This window comes from Sinocyclocheilus rhinocerous, unplaced genomic scaffold (assembly GCF_001515625.1).
Source record: "Sinocyclocheilus rhinocerous isolate Xijiao unplaced genomic scaffold, SAMN03320098_v1.1 scaffold2026, whole genome shotgun sequence".
NCBI lineage: Eukaryota > Metazoa > Chordata > Actinopteri > Cypriniformes > Cyprinidae > Sinocyclocheilus > Sinocyclocheilus rhinocerous.
In genome coordinates this window covers 324,608-343,369 of record NW_015624871.1, presented here as the reverse complement: position 1 = coordinate 343,369, position 18,762 = coordinate 324,608, and the positions used below count along the sequence as shown (strand labels likewise).

The following is an 18,762-nucleotide window of genomic DNA, read 5'->3' as shown; positions in this document are numbered from 1 at the left end:
GGCTGTTAATGCTTTCCCTGTGGGAACAAGATATTAACATGCAAAACTGGATATTATACAACTCCGGAAGAGTCTGGAGATCCCTTGTAAAGATCCTGACACCCATGTGATCTCCCCTTGTTCCTTAATCATTATGTTTAAACAAATGTTTTATCTAAATATCTATTCTTGCCAACAGTGAACTATATAAATAAAAACTTCAATATATTTATTGTTATTTCTGTACTCATTAAGATTGTAAATATTCAATAACCAATTCAATTAAATGGAATTAATTTAAATGCTGACTATTAACTCTTATTTTCGAGTATTTAAATCTCTAAAATACAATGGTGGTAAAAAAAACAAACATTTTTTTTAAGTTGCGTGAATACACAATAATCACAATGCTTATTAATTTTCCCTTTGTCAGTTACAAAAGCTAAGGCCTAGATAGATTTGCATAATCATATGCATTAATCAAGTATGTCTATAGATAAAGTGATTTAAATTAATACATTGATGTTTCCTGTATGGAGGCTTCTAAAATGCTCTGTGAATTCTCTCGCTGTTTTGCCAGCTCTCTGCAGTGAAGAAACACATAGACAGGATGAATGAAGGCCAGTAGAGTCAGGACAGTCAAGATGATGTTCACCTACAGAAACACAGAAATACACTAACATTTACTGATTACAGTAAAAGCTGTGGAAAACAAGTTAATGATTCTGGTCAATTTACACACACGGAATTAAAACTAATTGAATATTTAAAGGGGTGGTAAATCAGCTATTTTCGAAGGCTTGACTGTGTTTATTGGGTCCACTGTAACATGTGTTCGTGCTTTGTTCAAAAAAAAAAAACGCATTATTTTTCACATATTTGTCCGGAAACACCACGCCCCTAACGGGTAGTTGTATGTGCTCTGGTGTACTGTAAACAATGGAGTCAATATATTACCTTATCAATTTGAGCCCGAATCAGACCCAGAGAATATTATTGAAGAGGATCGGGCAGAACCTGTGCAAGCACGGCTCTTACAGGACGTTTCAGAATGGTATATGTTTTTTGTTTGTAGTCTCATACTTTTTAGATACGCTGTTCTTTGTAAATGCTACTGCTGTTTATGTTATCTTTTGATATACGGTTTTATCCTTATTAAAGCTTTAGTACAGCAGAATACATGATTGCGTTGTAGCATTTTTGTAGAGTAATTGTTTAATTTATAACAGCAACACTCTACTACAACAACTCTTCCTCGCAACCCAACATGGCCTCACCCTCTTTGTTGCATAATCAAAGCTTTATGTAAATTTTAGGGTTTGTAATGTCACCAACCCAGCAAGAAGCTCTTTGTAGTCCCTACCAGCCGTGTGTTGTAAGCCTTAAAAAGTGAATTCTGTAAAATAAAATATCTCCCTTTGCATTGAACTTTGAGCGTCGTAACTTTACAGATGTTGTTTATGCTCAAACAGCAACATTACACACTAACTAAAGTTAAAAAGTGAAATCATTATCAAGGGCCCCTTTAATCAAATGCTGCTGGAAATGTTTATGGAGCAATCTTTCATATGGATTTTAGGTTTGATGTGAAAAACTCACTTTTATAGGCTTTTTTAGTATTTATATAGTTTTAGTATATAGCATTTAACCATACAATCTTGTAGTTGTAGGTATTGTATGGAAGAACATTTCTGCCACATATCTAATCATTTTTGATCAGAACTATTACTTTTTATGTCCATAGCATGTTGTATTTAAAACAAAATGTTATGTTTTAGACATAAGAACAATAATTATAACATTATTAGTCAAAATTGTGAGATACTAAGTTATGAGATAAACGTTGAAATTATGAGATAAAAGTCATAAATATGGCATAAGAGTCAAAATTGAGACAAAACGTCATAAAAATGTCAAGGATTCTGATAACAGTTATGTCAGAAAAAATGCTGTTTTATGTCACAATGTTTATCACATCATTTCAGCTTGTTATGTCCGTTTTGACTTTTTATCTCATAATTATAACTTTGTATCATTTTGGCTTTTTATATTATAATTATGATTTACCAAAGCATGATTTTTTGGCAGAAATGGGCTTCCATAGGATCAACATCTAGCGGCCCCAAAAAGTATTTCAAACCTCAAATGGACACACTTAAAATGTATGAATTTTATTACATTAGATAACAAAATATTAAATGAAGTTCTCTGCAAAGATATAATGCTAGAATTTTCTCAGAACTAACTTCACATTAACTATAGACATATTCCACTAACATTTGCACAAAAACAATACTTTTTGTCTTCATTCTGAACAGTATCTCAGTATATTGTTTTATCATTTTAAACCTCTTTTTGTGAAAAGCTATATTTATAATAAATGCCACTTGGTTTGATTTTGTGATAAAATTCAATGACATTCATGCAATTACAAGTGTACACATACTTTTGGGGCCACTGTATGTATATGAGCTCTTTGTAGTTGAAACAGTGGAATGGGAAACATAGATTTACATAGAAGGGGTCTCCTCCAAGAACTTTGTTGAGGGCGAAGCAGGGATACTGCAGCAGTGACACCACAGCTGATAGGGACATCACTAGACCATACAGCTTTCCAAAATGACGGGCAGGAAACCTGTAGGAATTCAGATTCATTGCACTCACTTAAGTAAAGATTCCAATTTAGCGACAATCGAGATTATATCCCTCATTTTACTTACGCTATGCTGATGAATGCAGCATTCCCTCCGTACAGAAAAGAACGGTTAAGGACCTGAAGGATGAATGTGACGTACTGGAGAGGGAGGACCGGAATGCTTGCACAGATGGAGAACAACAGGCACTGCAGAGAGGTGAGGAGGAGAGATAGAACGGACGAGCGCAGGTCTGCTTCCCGTTCTGACACACCTACAAAAATATCCAGGGTGGGAATGAGAAAGAAAAATGGTACAGGTGTGAGAAGACAGATCTTCACATTTCCCTGTCAACTGACCTGGATCTAGGGGTTTTCTTTTGTGTCGGTCCATTAGCAGGCCATTCCAGGGAGCACAGAGAACTCCACAGAACTGGGTGAAAGCAAAAGCATTGGTGTACTCACTCACTGAGAATGAAAAAGAGATAAAGAAGTCTCAGTCAAATCCTATAACCTCTGCTACTATCGCAGTAAGGCATTTGAAAATTATCCTAGGGTTGTTGCCAATCAGAATGGCAAAATCCAATTCCATTCCTGAATTTTGACTGGTATAGCAAAGAGGATGCAGAATTGTATCTAAGGGAGTAGAATTAAAATGGAATGAAATTCATGTGTAGTTTTTAACAATATATATTTTTCTTTCAGTAAAAATGACCCATAAAAATGATCCTACACACAACAAATGGGATATTTCCAGAAATATATCATCATATTAATAGTCAATGTTTGAAATGTCAGAAATACAGACATTTTAATTTATTTTTTATTTTAATGTTAATTGATTTTATATTTTTTTAATATATAATTTATAAATATTTAATATAATAATTGACATCAATTAAGAATTCTTTAATTTACCTCAAAGTCTGATGTGTGATTGTGTTAAATGTCTTTGAATTCAGTAAATTCCTCCTCCTGTCATTCAAATTCCAGTTCATTTTATGAACTGAGAGGCTCCTACCATAAACAAAGATTTCACAGAATTCACTGAAAAGCATCATAGTAGTGAGAAAATTTGTTTACCAATGTCTGGGTCTTGGTTGGCCAGTCTATTGAGCATTGGATTCAGAGTTCCAATGAAGAAATAATGCCGCAGCTGCATGACTGACAGCCATATGAGGTGCCACAGGAAGAACCAGGACAGAACACAGCTCCTAAAACTGTCTATAGCAGAAGAAGAAGAAGCCATTTGTTGATAAGAAAGGTTTCAGTAATCATGCAGTGTCATTTTCTACCAAACTAAGACCTATGTTGGCAAAGCAGCACCTGTCTCAGAGTTGTCTGTTAGCTTTAGTGTGTCAGTCTCCAGTGGCTCGTCATCTACACCTCTGCCTCTGTCTGAACTCAGGTCTCGCTCTGCCTCGTACTGTTCAACGTTGTAGCTATGTGATTTAGCACAGCTCATCCTGTAAATAAGGATTTGCATTTGAATTAATATGGATAAGAGCATGAATTATGTACTATACGTAATTAAGGCTATATCAGATTTACTACCGGTACATACTAAATATAGAGTATATATACACTATGCTTAATTTATCGACAATAATATATATTTATTCAACTTATTTGTTGCAAAAAAAACATAAATGTGTCATATAAACAATATCTGAATTAGAATTTAACTTATTTATTTTACACTATCGTCCAAACGTCTGGGGTTCGGTAAGATTTTTTAATGATTTTGAAAAAAAGTCTCTTATGCTCACCCGAGGCTGCATTTATTTGACCAAATTACTGTAAAAATTATAATATTGTGAAATATTATTCTGAAATATTGTATTTAAATAACCTTTCCATTTGATTATATTTTAAAATGTAATTTATTCCTGTGATGGCAAAGCTGACTTTGTGTCACATGATCCTTCAGAAATCATTCTAATATGCTGATTTGCTGCTGAAATGTTTCTTATTATTATTATCAGTGTTGAAAACAGTTGTACTGTTTGTCCATGCTTTTGTGGAAACCATGATGCTTTTTTTGATTATTTGAGGAATAGAACGTTTAAAAGAACTGCATTTAGTTAAAAGATAAATCTTTTGTAACAACGTAAAAGCCTTTACTGTTATTTTTGATCAATATAATGCACCTTTGCTGAATAAAATAATTCATTTCTGACCCAAAACCTATGAACTGTTGTATATTCAGTTAATTCTCAGCTTATCGTTTCACTCACCCATATTTGTAGTCGTCTGAGATGGAATAGGGAATGTGTGATTTTGGCATAAGGAAAAGTGTCCGGAGGAGATGAATGAGATTGCAGGCTGAGAGGAAGAGAAATGAGGAGCGAAAAGAAACCCCACTCTCATAGAGCACCTTCAGAAATGGTTATACAGGATATCATGGATTGCAGTATGATTACAGCTGATACTCTTTTTTAATCACTGTGGAAAAACTTGAATATAGGACTATTCAATGCATTTATGCGTGTGTGTGTGTGTGTGTGTGTGCTTACTTCTTACCTTGATTATAAGAAAGATAACTGATGAAGAGTCAAAGGCCCCATTATAGACTGTAATAATTGTTGATCTATGAGAGTCAAAAAGGTTCCCCACCTGTAATGAGGACAAGTAATGCTAGCAATTGATCATAACCTTGATGCATTGCATGCATAAAATATAATCATTCATGAACATACCTGCATATTTGTCATTAGAAATAAAATACCTCCCACAGCTATGAAGGACAGAGCAGGAAAAAGCAAGAAAGAGAGAGCTGTTTCAATGAAAAGAGAGGAAAATTAGTCATATCAAAAATGCCCATGATGCATGTGATGTGATTATTAATAAAAACTTTTCAGTCTGTCTTTACCTTTATTGGACAATGCCACAATAAGAGTGCCGGTGGTATAAAGAAGTCTACAAAACAATGATTATACAATTGGTATAAATACAATATAATTCAACGTTAAGTAGGAAATGCTTAATTGTTCAAATATTATAGTGGTATTTCAGTGTTTTCCTTTTTATAAATGTTTTTTTTTTTGTTGTTGTATGAAACAAGTGGTACCTAACGTTACAGAACAGCTTACATTTGCAAATATTTCTGGCAGTCTCAACAAATTTTACTTAGGGGCTGTTTTTACTTAATGGCTGCAATGCACAAAGCCCTGTTTTTGGAGTCAAGTCAAACGCCCATGTTGATTTCTACTATCTGCTTAAGCACACCCCACACACAATCAGATAAACTTCTTGACTCTACCGCGGAGAGACACAGCAGTTCTGCTAATTCTTGCCTGACCTCTGCTTTACATCCTACGAGGGACAAACTCACATAGCTAAAAATCGCGTTGCCATTGTGCCAAAATGGTCATAGAAGAATCCGTTGGGCAGGGTGAGAAAGTTGTTCATGAAGGAGGCCACAGTAAAAACCAATGAGAAATTATCATCTTGCGGACTGCAATCTAAAGAGTAAAAAAGGTAAGCAAGAAGACAAAGCATAAAATGAAGTGAAGCATCTAATACATTAAAAGCCACCGTTGTAAATGACCTCACCTGTGCCAAGTTCTCCACTGGTGTCTGTCGCATTGATGCACAAATCGCTGAAGTAGCCATCTGTCTTTAGGACAAACACAAGAGACGCCCAACCAAACACAACTCCAGCAAAACACAAGCACTCCAGCAGTCCTGTAGCCAGAGTAAGCTTGTATCTCACCGCCGTCCCAGATGATCCCTTGCATCCCAGCATCCTTTGCATCCACACCATCAGGGTCAGGAACGCTTGTGTAGGAAAGTGCACTGTATTGCCACTATATCTGTTTAAATTAATTTTATTCTAGAATGCATTGTCCTTTTTCTTTAAAGTAATTGCTGATCCACTTCTCTTGTTTGTGTGTTGAAGCTTGCTCGCATTTCACCAGAAAGACACCATGCACATTGGTTATATGGTGGTAGAGATAACGCTTTCCACGTATTTGGACTAAATTTAAGTTCGACATGCTCCTCTCAAGAGCGGGAGCTATAGATCTGCTGTTGAAAACAACATGACAGAACATTTAGGAAGTTTGCATTAAAATTCACTAGAGGATGGAAAGTATTACTTCTGAGCTATTTGTGTGATCACATTCATGTTTGTTGTCAGCATCTTTGTATGCTACAATCCTTTTAGTTTGTAGGTCTATCCCTAAAATTCTCACCCTCTAAAACTGTGCATGTGTCAGTTATGTAAAACTGCAAGAAGAGGCAGACAAAGCCATATTATAAATCACGTTTAATTGGTGCTATTCTATTTAATATATATCTATAATAGCATATCTTTCTCTGTATCTACCAACACCCTACCACACTGCTCTCTAAAATACTTGATTCTGATTGGTCATTCGCAGCACTGAGCGACGACCAATTATTTTTGTATAATCACCCCTAAACTGGATATTTATCTTGCATCGCAAATTACAGTCGCTAACTAGCGCTATCTTGGGATCACGGGGTATACTGACAGTAATAATAAAAATAGCTCGAAGGACAATGTACATATATGACTAGAATAAAATATTGATAGATGGCTAGAGGCATGAGAATTCCCAATCAAAACAAGAAAACGAAAAACGAGGCGGAAGCGAAGAACAATACATTGTTATTATTATTATTAGTGTAAAAGTGCCATTATTATTAATTAATAATGTAATAGATAATGTACGAGAAAAGAAATACGTAATTTTAACTCAAATCAATATTTTATTACCATGTTTATTTGGCAAGCAGGAAAAATGTACATCCAGATAGGAAAAATGTACATCCAGATAACACAAAATAAACTCTGAAAGGGTTAGCGGGGTTATTGGATAACCCGGATGAAGAGGTTTTTCTTGTGATAATGAGCGGCTGGCTGTTCAGTATCCCTTACATAATTGTGATTTAGCAGTTAAGACATGCTGCATCAGTGTCTAGGCTTCTTGAAATGTGACAGAGGGTTAAAACTGAAGTTGATGATCACTGATGGCACACACGCGCGCGCTCTATGTGGACAGTTGACTAATCCAGATTACCACATCTGCGAGCTCTAATCTCTCTAACAAAAACAACAGTTTTCCTCGTCCTCCGTTTTTAAAGTAAAAGATATAACGATAATATAATGATAAAAGAGCGTAAAAATCGAATTCAATTAAAACCATCAAAAGCAAATGGATTTGACTGCATTTCCATTCCAAGCTTGAGCAATAGTATGTTTATGGGCATCAGTCAGGCAATCTAAATTTAAATGGTTTCTCCATACAAACTGACTGTATTTGCATATAGACATAGTACTCACAACGGTCTTCTGTCACATCGATGTGAATGACGGAATCGCTGGAGCGCTGTGAATTCCCGTCTCGTGCTGAACAACTGTACTAAACCTGTGCACGTGTATGCGCGTTCATGAGCCTGGCAATTACCCAAAGGTAATAACAAGTGAACGAGAACACGTTTAGTTCGTACTAATATTACAGATTTATTGGCAACAGCCAACACCAGTTATTTTAAAATAATTATTTAAATATATTTAAATATATATATATTTAAATAAAGCCCACTAGATTGTAGATTGACCAAAAACTATCTATCTATCTATCTAGTACTTTTTTGTCAATCTATAGATTAGATGAAGCAATGTTATAGGCTACCTTTGACAAAAAGACATTCAAAATTGTAATAAAACACCTGTTTCCATTATTTATTTTACAGTATTTCCAATGGCACTTTTTACCTAAATTGTAGTACTGACTGCATTCATTAAACTCAACACTGCAATCCTGTTCCGTGTTATTGCAAGAAAAAAGTGAGTGACATCTTGTTTTAAGCTATATTTAGCTAATATTATACCTATTATATTTTGTCTGTTTGTATATTTTGTTTATTCGTGTTTATTGTATATACATTTATTTTATATTTCTAAAATGTTTATTTAATGTTTATTGCAAGAACATTTTGGTAACCGCTGCGCTGATGGAAGACTTAAAGGGGTCATATGATGCGATTTCATTGTTTCCTTTCTCTTTGGAGTGTTACAAGCTCTTGGTGCATAAAGAAGATCTGTAAAGTTGCAAAGACTAAAGTCTCAAATCCAAAGAGATATTCTTTATAAAAGTTAAGAGTTAGCCACACCTACCTAAAACGGGGCATAGAGGAGAAACAATAATGTACAGTATGTGGAAAATAATGTGTTTTTTTAACTTTAAACCGCATAAACACATTTCATTACACCAAATACACAAAATAATGTTCTTTTTAGCAGCATCATATGACCCCTTTAAAGAGATGCAGAGCATGAGAACGCGAAGGAAGCAACCATGTAAGGTTAAACATGTATTGGACTTGCAGTTCCTGACCCTACGTCTGTCCTGCCTGGTTGAACAGATAATTAAATCCTGTGGCCATCTGGCTCCCTCTTGTGGGTAGACATTAAAGCTTTGTGTGTTTGATCATGAGAGCTTGTACTCTTGAACAGCGCTAGTAGGCTAGCCCAGTGTTTTCCCAACCAGGGTGCCGCGTCTGTCGAGAGCAGGGGTGCCGTGTAAAAAATCATTTTTTAATATTTTTAAATTGCTAAAATGTTCAAAAAAGCATCTATTATATAGTATCCATTTCTGATGTTGCCAATAATTAGAGATGCACCGAAATTTCGACTGCCGAAAATTAGTTCACCGCTCAGGATTCACTTTCACGTGGTGTGACGCTCTGCGTATTATCCGCTCTATGTCTTTGTGTGATGCAGGTGCTACAGGACATAAAAATACACTTATTATATGTGTAAAAGGTTGTCGGTGCCATCAAAATGAGAGTCCAAGCAGCTGATAAAAACATCACAATAATCCACAAATAATCCACACTACTGCAGTCCTTCAATTAACATATTATGAAGTGAAAAGCTGTGTTTGTAATAAACAAATCTGTCAAAATATGGCCATACGATATGACTCCTCTATCCATAATCCATTCACCAATGAAAAAGTTGTCTCATCTGAATCAGGAGCGAAATATGCACTGATCAAGCACTGTTTACAAGCAAAAACAGTCCAAAACAGATCTATACTTGTGGATTATTGTGATGTTTTCAACTGTTTAAACTCTTATTCTGACAGCACCCATTCACTGCAGAGGATCCATTTGATGAAATGCTAAATTCCTCCAAATATTGAAGAAGAAAAAAAATAATCTGTATCTTGGATTGCCTAAGGGTGAGTATATTTTCAGCAAATTTTAATTTTTGGGCAAAATATTCCTGTAAGTACTGAGAGGGCCCCACTGTAGTTTCCACTGGTGAACATTAGATGGAGCCATGAGAACCCTAACCAGCCCTCTCACGACTCGCTTGCTCTGCTCAACATCACCAGTCATCTGTTGTGCCCCATGCAGTTTAATCAATTATTTCATACACTGCCAAATTCTGCAAATATAAACATTCTGCAACTGATCTTAACCTCCCTGCATTCTCTTCTCATCAGTTCAATGAAACACTTTTAATCAGATCTGTCTTGCTTTTTGGCAACTATTTGCTGAAAGTGTACTCGCCCTCAGGCCATCCAAGATAGATGAATTTGTTTCATCATCTGAACAAATTTGGAGAAATATGGATCCTCTGCAGTGAATGGGTGCCGTCAGAATGAGAGTTTAAACAGCTGATAAAAACATCACAATAATCCACAAGTAATTCATATGGTTCCAGTCCATCATTTAACGTCTTGTGAAGTGAAAGGCTTTGTGTTTTTAAGAAACAAATCCATCATCCCAGTTCTCATTCCAGAGTACAACAGGAAATAGACATTTTACTGAAAAAAGCGTTATTAGAAGTGACAATGTAAAATGCCTTAATAGTGGATTTGTTTCTAGCTCCTCATTGGTGGCCTGCTATTTGATGAGGATATATCTCAGGTACCTTTTCGAGGAAACGCTGCATTATATGTGAAATATGCCACATCTTGAATTTATGACTAGTTACATATTTTTGTTGAAGATTCTTCACTTAATGTTAAAAGAAACTGTGAGAGCTCCAAACCAGCATAAGGTCCTATGAATGTCTCATATTGTTTTTTTCCGGTCCTTGCTTATTTGTCTTGTCGGTCCTTGAAATGGTCATGGATTCCAACCTGACCTTATCTGAGATTTAATTGTGGCATTCGGAGAGAACATCAGGAACTGTTAAACAGGCACAGAATAAACAATAGAGCCGAGTGGGCATACACTACTATTCAAAACTTTGAATTTGGTAAGATTTTATGCTCACCAAGGTTGCATTTATTTGATCACAAAGACAGTAGCCAGAAATATTGTAAAACAATACATTTCCTACATAAACAATTAAAAAATACCTTCGGATGCATAATAAGGCAAACTAAAAGGAAACAAAAATACCAAAAGATAGCAATTAAGCAGAAATGGAGTATTGATCCTAAGCCTCTGCTGATTCACATTTAAACTGGTCCCTAACCTGCTGGGACTAGTTCTGGCAATAAACTGCCTGGTGGTTATAACAATACACCATGTGACCTGACACCAATGTGCAACATCACATGGACAAACGTGGAATTCTCTATTTTCTGGCTGCTGAACATTTTTGTGTGCCCTAGGGTCAAGGGAGTGACCTATGAACCTATCAGGAGCTACTGTGGGCTCCTGTATTTGCCACTAGTAGGGCGACTCTGACTCAACTACTGAGCGCTTGGATCCACAAACTCCCACCCTATCTGGTTGTGTTGAGGTTAGTTTCAACATCAACTGAACTGAGTTTTAACATCAGCGGAGCTTGATTCCCTTGGTGGGGAACTCACTGTTACTGTAATATCCCACGATGAACTGAAAGGTTCAGATGACTTTGACTAGATATGACTGATGCTTCATTGACCCACCAGTGACAGATCATGAGTCTGATTCGAGCTAACTGATAAATATAGGAAATGAGTTGACTGTTGTGGAAGTAATAGATAACATTTGAACTTTTGAATTCAAATTTATATTACTAAGATTGACATCAATAGTGCGTCTATAAATTGTAGGCCTATGTCTATAACCACACTTTTTATTGCCCTTTAATTAACTGTGTGATATTGTCAGAATTATCTATTTATTTTGCTTTAATTGTTCTGTCTGACAGGGCAAAAAATTACAGATAACCTTTCATCAGCCTTTAAAAAGCTTGTTTGAAAGCAAACACCCAATATCACTGTTTAAGGTTAGTTCTTCTTGTAATTATAAAATGGCCTGTTTCCCAAACCTTCAAGTGACATATCCATCTGGTAACCTCAGGAAGTCTTCTGAGCAAAAGACGTGCAAACTGAGTTGGTCTTAGATGGACCAAGGCATTAATAATTCATATGTTTTGAATGCAATGTCAGTTCTGTGTAGTGGTGACAAGTCCATCAAGATTCGCATAGCACAAAAAATATATTATAATAATAATAATTTCCACTAAAAGTAAAATTGCAAATTAACCAACTTCTTATTTCATATTCCTCATAGTCATGTGATGGCTTTACTTAAAAGAATAATGAAATTCAAAATCTAAAATCAGGCTAAATAGTTAAGCCATTGTCTTCCCTCTAATTTTGACAGTAATTTTCCATTGCATGTGCAGGGTATAATAAATGAAAAGATACTTGATTTACACTGGTTGGACCCTTTGGAGAACTGTAACCTGAGAAACCTTAAATGGTGCTTCAAGTATTATTAGATTTTCATGTAATCATACAGGATAAAGAAATAAACAAAAAACTAAATAAATGACGAAATAAAACAAATACAGAAATGAGTAACTGTAGGCTATATGCAAAATCGGAAAATGATACATGAATAAAAAACTGAAGTAGGCTAACTGTGATAGATTGCTGTATTATAAATTAATTAATAAACAAAGGAAGGATTTAATAAACAATACATGTTAAATTGTGTGAAAAGTGTAGTGTACAATGTTATTTATATCTTTGTTGTTTATTTTATGATCTATATTTATTTGCCGTGTATATTCCGATTTGTTTCCCATAAACGATTCCGTTGTGGTTGACATTGTATCAATCCGTGATATCGCAGGTTCACAGGTGCAGCGAAAAGTCCTTGTTTCGTGACATATTCGTGACATACAGCGCAGCGGTGTCTGATAGCCTAATTCACACGACGACGAATAACTGCGTTTAAGTGCGTTTACATTTAAAGAACAATTCTGCAGTGTAATATCGCGTTTTTATTTTCGCTTGCATATTGAAAAGTCAGTCGTGTCCCCGCCCAAGCGGTCTCGGTGAACTCCTGTTCCACAGGGGAGGGGTCAGACGCTTCACGGTGGGACGACGAGCAAAGAGAGGAGTGAACAAGGGGAGCCAGATAGATTGGTGGGTTTTTAAAAAGACTGCTTAAATTTGAATCTCAGGTTTCTTCTTTGTTTTGCTTCATCGGAAGAAACGCGTTACAGGCCACTCGATAGAAAGCGAACTCATAAAATAGGGCAGATGCGTCTGGCGTAGCGTGGGGCTGAAACGCCCAAATATAGAGCAGCAAACGTTTGGAATTACAATCACTTCCACCGCTTGGAAAATCTGAAACTGGCCATAGAGAAGCCCGTTTCGATAGGCCACGACCTCACATCGGGACTTTAACGAAACCAAAAACAAAGGTAGACTCTATGGAAACTCTTCTGTTTGTTCTGATCTCTCTGATGGCTTTCTTTGTGGTCTTCTGGTTTTCCCTGTTTGGCCTCCTAATTGAGGAGTAGAACAAAGTTAGCCAGCTCTCCATGTTAGCAGGCTAGTGGAGTTAGCTGCCGTGCTAGTCGAAATGGCACGAGCGTGAGGAGGATCTTTGGGACGGAGGGAGCTTGTTTCCTTGAAATTCCTCAAAGTTCACCTCTAGATCGAGTGCGTAGTCTTTTCTTGCTATGGTAACGCAGGCTTTGTGAAAGAATAACCGGGAGCGGAGCATTTCGGTGGTTTTCCAACCTTATTGCAGAAATCCAGGATAAACGGAACAGATAAAGTTAACGTTACTGGTTTTGAGAACTCTTCTGTTTTATGTGCGTAAGTAAATATGACACCGTTCTTGTATTAATTATAATCCTGTTCAAGGCATAATTTCTGCAAATGAATACAGAAACTGATTTAGATTAGCGTCAGTGCCTCATATCTAACGTTATAATGTGACTATTTCAATGGTTTGTAGATCTCAGTGGGACTTTTACTACGTTTTGCACTTTTAGGACTGTTATCGAAATTATTTCTAGATGTGAATTTAAAGTGGATAATAATGCATCTGTGGGTGAATAAATGGCAGTGAGGTTGAAACGTTCACTGCATTGAAGTAAAGCGGGTCAAGGCCCATGAACACACCTGAGTTTGCGGAAGTAATTTAAAGCATAAGTTTATGGAGAATACCAAAAGTTGCAAAATATAGTATCCAGTGGGGTTTGTGTATTTTTTTTTATTAAATCTAATAAATACAAGTGACTCTTAACGAATTAGTAGATTTAATTGAAATCAAAATAACAGGATTTCCAAGTGGGAGTTAATGTATTGGATTTGAAAATGATTTTTGCACAGTGTGTTGCGTCGAGATTCACATGTTTTGAGTTCAAGTATGTAGTATCGCGTTCGCCACTCCTGCTTTACCTGCTCTGAGCCTCACAGGTGCCACGGCGCTGTGTTTCTCAGGTTTACTTGACTTTGACTCCTATCTGCGGCTTTTTTCCCAGAAGAGGGCGAAATTCGGTCAGTTAAGTCATCGGGTATACGCAATAATCATTACGGGGAAAAAGTTTGGGAACCTGTTGAGTTAGTATTTTAGTGCAAGGGTGTGTGTGGGGGAAGGGAAAGGCGCGGCTCTCTCTCTCTCTCTGTGTGTGTGTGTGTTAACAGTGAATCTCATTTACACACAACCCGCGTGAAGCAGCAGGTTACACTGTATGTGTGTGCTTTACCTCACGAGTCGTCCGAGACTCTCGGCGTGATTCAGTGCCTCTCATGATGCTTATCAGACCCTCAGCAGAAACTGAAGCTTTCAAAGCAGGAATGTTTGGGATTTTTCCTACTCGCTTACCTTGACCTGAAAAGTACGATACGTGTGTACACTCGCCCGATTTAAGACGCCCCCCACCCATAGAGGAAGTTCGATCCTCCGAATTAGTGAAGAATGAGTCAAAAACTGTGAGGGCAGGTGTGTCTTTGAAGACGATTCCTCAATGACGGGTAACCAAATAGTTTGACCGCGGTAATGACCGGCTCTAATGTTGTTAACAGCAGGGTGTGTCTTTCAAACGCGGAAGGACACAGCGCTGTTTTTAAAAACACTGTTTAATTATTTCGTACTAACGTACATGCAAAAGACAGTTAACATAGCATACCAGTACATCATAATGGAGTATTGAATTGTAGCGTGCATCAATGTAAAAATAAACCATTGTAGTACATTACAAAGATAGTAATAATAATAATACTTATTATTATTATTAAAAAATAATTTTTTTGCTTATGAAGTTTAGCTAAAAATGATAGATCTTACAGAATAAATTCAAGACCTTTTCTAATTAATATTATTTTTTAAATTTGTTTTTTCTTATGAAGTTGAAATGAAACGATTACAGAATTTACAGAATAAATTCAAGACTTTGTAATTTGTTGCTAGCTTTTTTAATAAATTTTCTTATTTTTAATATGTAGTAATCTTGGTAATCAAGCAATAAGGCGTTCCACTGCATGCTGGGACAGTGACTATATTCACAATATGCCACAGCTTTTTTTGCTTGAAGCAATGGTTCACCCAGAAAAGAAAATTCTGTCATAATTTACATACCCTCATGTTCCAAGCATGATTTACAAAAAAAAAAAAAAGCACATCCTTCTCTTTTCCTCAGGGGTTACAACACTACACTTTAGGTTTTCAAATTCCAGGCAACGTCATTACAGAAAGAGAGGACAGTCTGCCCCTCTTTGTTACCTTTTACCTGCAGTAACGGCCTCAGGTTGATGTTTAAAAAGCGTTACGTCACCAGCACTCCCATTTCCGGGTCTCTGCGCTCTGACTGCAAGCTGTTTGAATGAGAAGTGAAGGCTATAATGTCAATGTGTAATGGCTAATTGACGTGTCTGTGCAGAAAAGGTTAGTAGATACTTCCCAAATGCTTTGAGGCTTTAACACACACCGAATGCAGTTAGAGTTATAGTTGGTTAAAGCGCATGGCTTTTTGCAGATCAGTTGGCTGCATGTGTACCAAAGTTCACTGAGCATTAGACTGGAGCCAAGCCAGTGCTGATGGTGTTGCTCTTTAAATTTCAGCATTGTCTGAGTCAGCAGGAACCCAGAAGCATGCATGATGTGTGGTGAAATAGTACTATGCTATAGGGCTGCACGATAAATCGAAATGGAATCGAGATCGCGATTCGACAGAAGCTGCGATTGTCATGCGTATCTTTCAGTGAAGCACGGTTCTGTGATCAGTAGTAAATCTCCATCCAAAGGCCAGAGGGCGCTCTCGCGCTGAAACTCCAAATACGCCTCGGAGAAGTGACTAAGAACGTGACTAATAAACACACGACTACGGCAATATACGGTTTATCTGAGTTCTTATTATTATAATTTTCATTAAAATAAAGTATATTTATAATGCAATGCCTTTATCACTGCTTAAATACTATGAAATATGTTGCGTGCCTTATTCTGTGTAAGAAGCCACATCATCTCACAGAAGGATTTATTTCAAACACTCGACTGACGTTATGAAGTGAGTTTGGAGTAAAAATATGTTATTAAATGTGGTATTTTCACATGCTTTCAGATGGAGCAGCATTTACTTCACAGAGCCATAGTTCACTGTGAAGCTATGCAAACAGCTGTCATTATCGCGAACGATTTCAGAATCGCGCAATAAAATCGTCTACGATTTTTTTTGCGTAACTTGTCAGTGAACTATGGCTATGTGTAGTAAATTCTGCTCCATCTGAAAGCACGTGATGATGATTTACTGCTGATTACAGAACCGGCATTACTATCAAAATGCGCATGACAATCGCATTCGATTAATCGTGCAGCCCTACTATGCTATACACCTTAGTCAGGTTAGACGCCATATTGAATTTAACGTGGATGAAAACAAGGCTGTGAGCGATAGACTTAGTTTTTACAGTGGCATAAGAGTCCTAGATCACGTAATTTTATAACTCTCTTTTAAACTTTCAAACTGTTTTATAGAGTTTTGTCTACTGAATGTTGTCTCAGAAAGACATTTAGTCATTCCAAAGATCGGTTTTATTGTTAAACAACAGTACAGTCCATTAAACGCACCATACTTCTGTCCCTCACAGCCTTGTTCTCATTCCTGTCAAAAATTAAATATGACTCTACACTGATGAAGGTCTGTTATCAGAATTCTCATGTTGGTATGTGTATAAAGGTGTTTTCCTACTCAGACACCTGTATTGACTTTGTCTCAAAGTCTCTCCATATAAAGGAACATCATAGTCCGCTTAATGTTTTTCTTCCCATAATCCACATATTTGGAGCAGAAGTCAGCAGCTGTTGTCTGAATTGCCTCCCACGTGCATATGATGATCATATTTGACCGCCTGCTGCAGCTGCAGTCTGTTATACAGCAAGATCTATTTACTTCTCCTTAATGTTTAAGCTGTGTCCTGTTATATTGTATCTTACTGTAAGTGTTATCTCAGCCCAAGGTGTTTAGAGTTTGGATGCTTCGTGGCTTAGCTGTCTAATACCTCTGCTATCCCATTAAAGAATGCAAAAGATTAAGCACCTGACAAATTAAATTACTCAGGCAGGCTTATGTCTAATACTGCCATTCCTACCTCCGTCAGTCATGAGAGTTCTAGAATCAAATGGTTTTGATGATACGTCGAGGATGTCACACAGGGCACTGTCTCTGTAATCCTACCAGAGCTCAGGGCAGTCTCGGTGGGGTTTTGCTGCATTATGAATCATGCTTTCTTAATATGGACTGGCATTTGACCAGGGCCCCTATATGTATAAAACTTCTCAGAAATGCTCTTAAGAATAGTCTGAAGCTTTGACTCAAGTGTCAAAAAATTCTTAGTTACAAGTAGGACTTTCATAAGAGTAGGAGACATGTATAAAGAAGCTAAAAGCAACTTTTAGTAAAGTCTAAGACTGATTCTTAAGTGTTGACTGAGGTGACACTTAAGTGTCGCAAACTAAGGACTACAAGAATGTCAACCCAAAATGGCTGCCCTCGACCTCTGAAACAGCCAATAGTGAGCCTGCTCATGTGAAGTCACAGCAGCACAACACTAAACATTTAATGTAAGGACAATAACATTATTTAATTAAGACACTGAAATATTTTAATATTTAAATGTATTTTTAAAAAATGCTTTGCATTGTGCAAAATTATCATAAATTGTTACTGATGCTTTGAAATTGTTTTCTATTGGTATGTCTCCTCGTTTGCAGTTGGAGCACTGATGTGAACATGAGTTCCATAAACAGCTCCAACAACTCCAGGAAAACCCACAATCCTCATAAAAGTGGCTTGTTTTTGCAGCATGGTTTGACGGTCAGTTGGAAAGTCAAAGAGCTGCCATATAGTAGTGGCCAAAAGTGATGCTGGCCTAGGAAATTTGACATCTTCACTAACGATTAACCACAAGCTGGTTGAAAATCGATTCAAATATGGTTGTGTGAATATGGTTGAATCGATGATTCAAATCGGTTGAGATGCCAAACAAATCGCGATACAATTAGTTTAGGAGTTTATATGAATGTATCTCTGAGGGAAACTGGCTATCTTTAGAAAAGTTTACGTGGCATTTTCTTTTCATCTTGCCTCTGAACAATGCATATTAAAGTTGTGCTCTTAAGCGCAGATCTGGGCCCGTGGGCGGGGTTGACCTTGTTGCTATGGATGATGTCAGCATACTTACTAACTATGCACACAGTGATTGGCGGGTAGTCTGTGTCAGAGATTTATTCATAGAAATATTGTAGAGCGCAATATTATGTTGCCACATTCAAATAAAGATTTTAAAATACAGGCTAAGTGTCACTAATTAAACAAGTAAGCTATATATTCAGCTAATTGTCAGCCTCTTATATGTATGCTTCTCGTAAACAATTAGTCAATATGCATTAGGGCTGACCTCGACTAAAGATTTTTCTGGTCGACT

The 18,762-nt window shown here is 36.7% G+C and overlaps 2 protein-coding genes across 7 annotated transcripts in view; one reads left to right on the top strand and one right to left on the bottom strand.

Annotated features, from left to right (window-relative positions):
* Nucleotides 1-334: 334 nt before the first annotated feature.
* LOC107746630 (solute carrier family 43 member 3-like) lies at nucleotides 335-7,974 on the bottom strand. Its single transcript, XM_016560930.1, has 13 exons — nucleotides 7,923-7,974; nucleotides 6,167-6,391; nucleotides 5,946-6,075; nucleotides 5,484-5,530; nucleotides 5,311-5,387; nucleotides 5,135-5,227; nucleotides 4,849-4,988; nucleotides 3,938-4,077; nucleotides 3,695-3,835; nucleotides 2,972-3,079; nucleotides 2,700-2,886; nucleotides 2,494-2,614; nucleotides 335-634 (listed from the first exon to the last, which is right to left on the bottom strand). Exons 2-13 carry the CDS (start codon nucleotides 6,375-6,377, stop codon nucleotides 491-493), a joined length of 1,539 nt encoding a protein of 512 aa, XP_016416416.1. The 5' UTR covers nucleotides 6,378-6,391; nucleotides 7,923-7,974; the 3' UTR covers nucleotides 335-490.
* Nucleotides 7,975-12,881: 4,907 nt separating this feature from the next.
* Nucleotides 12,882-18,762, top strand: part of LOC107746596 (catenin delta-1-like) — a 46,077-nt gene continuing 40,196 nt past the window's right edge. For 3 of the 6 annotated variants that reach the window (XM_016560912.1, XM_016560896.1, XM_016560905.1), the window contains exon 1: nucleotides 12,902-13,250. The gene's annotated coding sequence lies outside the window, so the exon portion shown is untranslated. Of the gene's footprint in view, nucleotides 13,251-18,762 lie in introns of all 6 variants that reach the window. The other 3 variants (XM_016560918.1, XM_016560879.1, XM_016560887.1) reach the window with 3 other exon arrangements.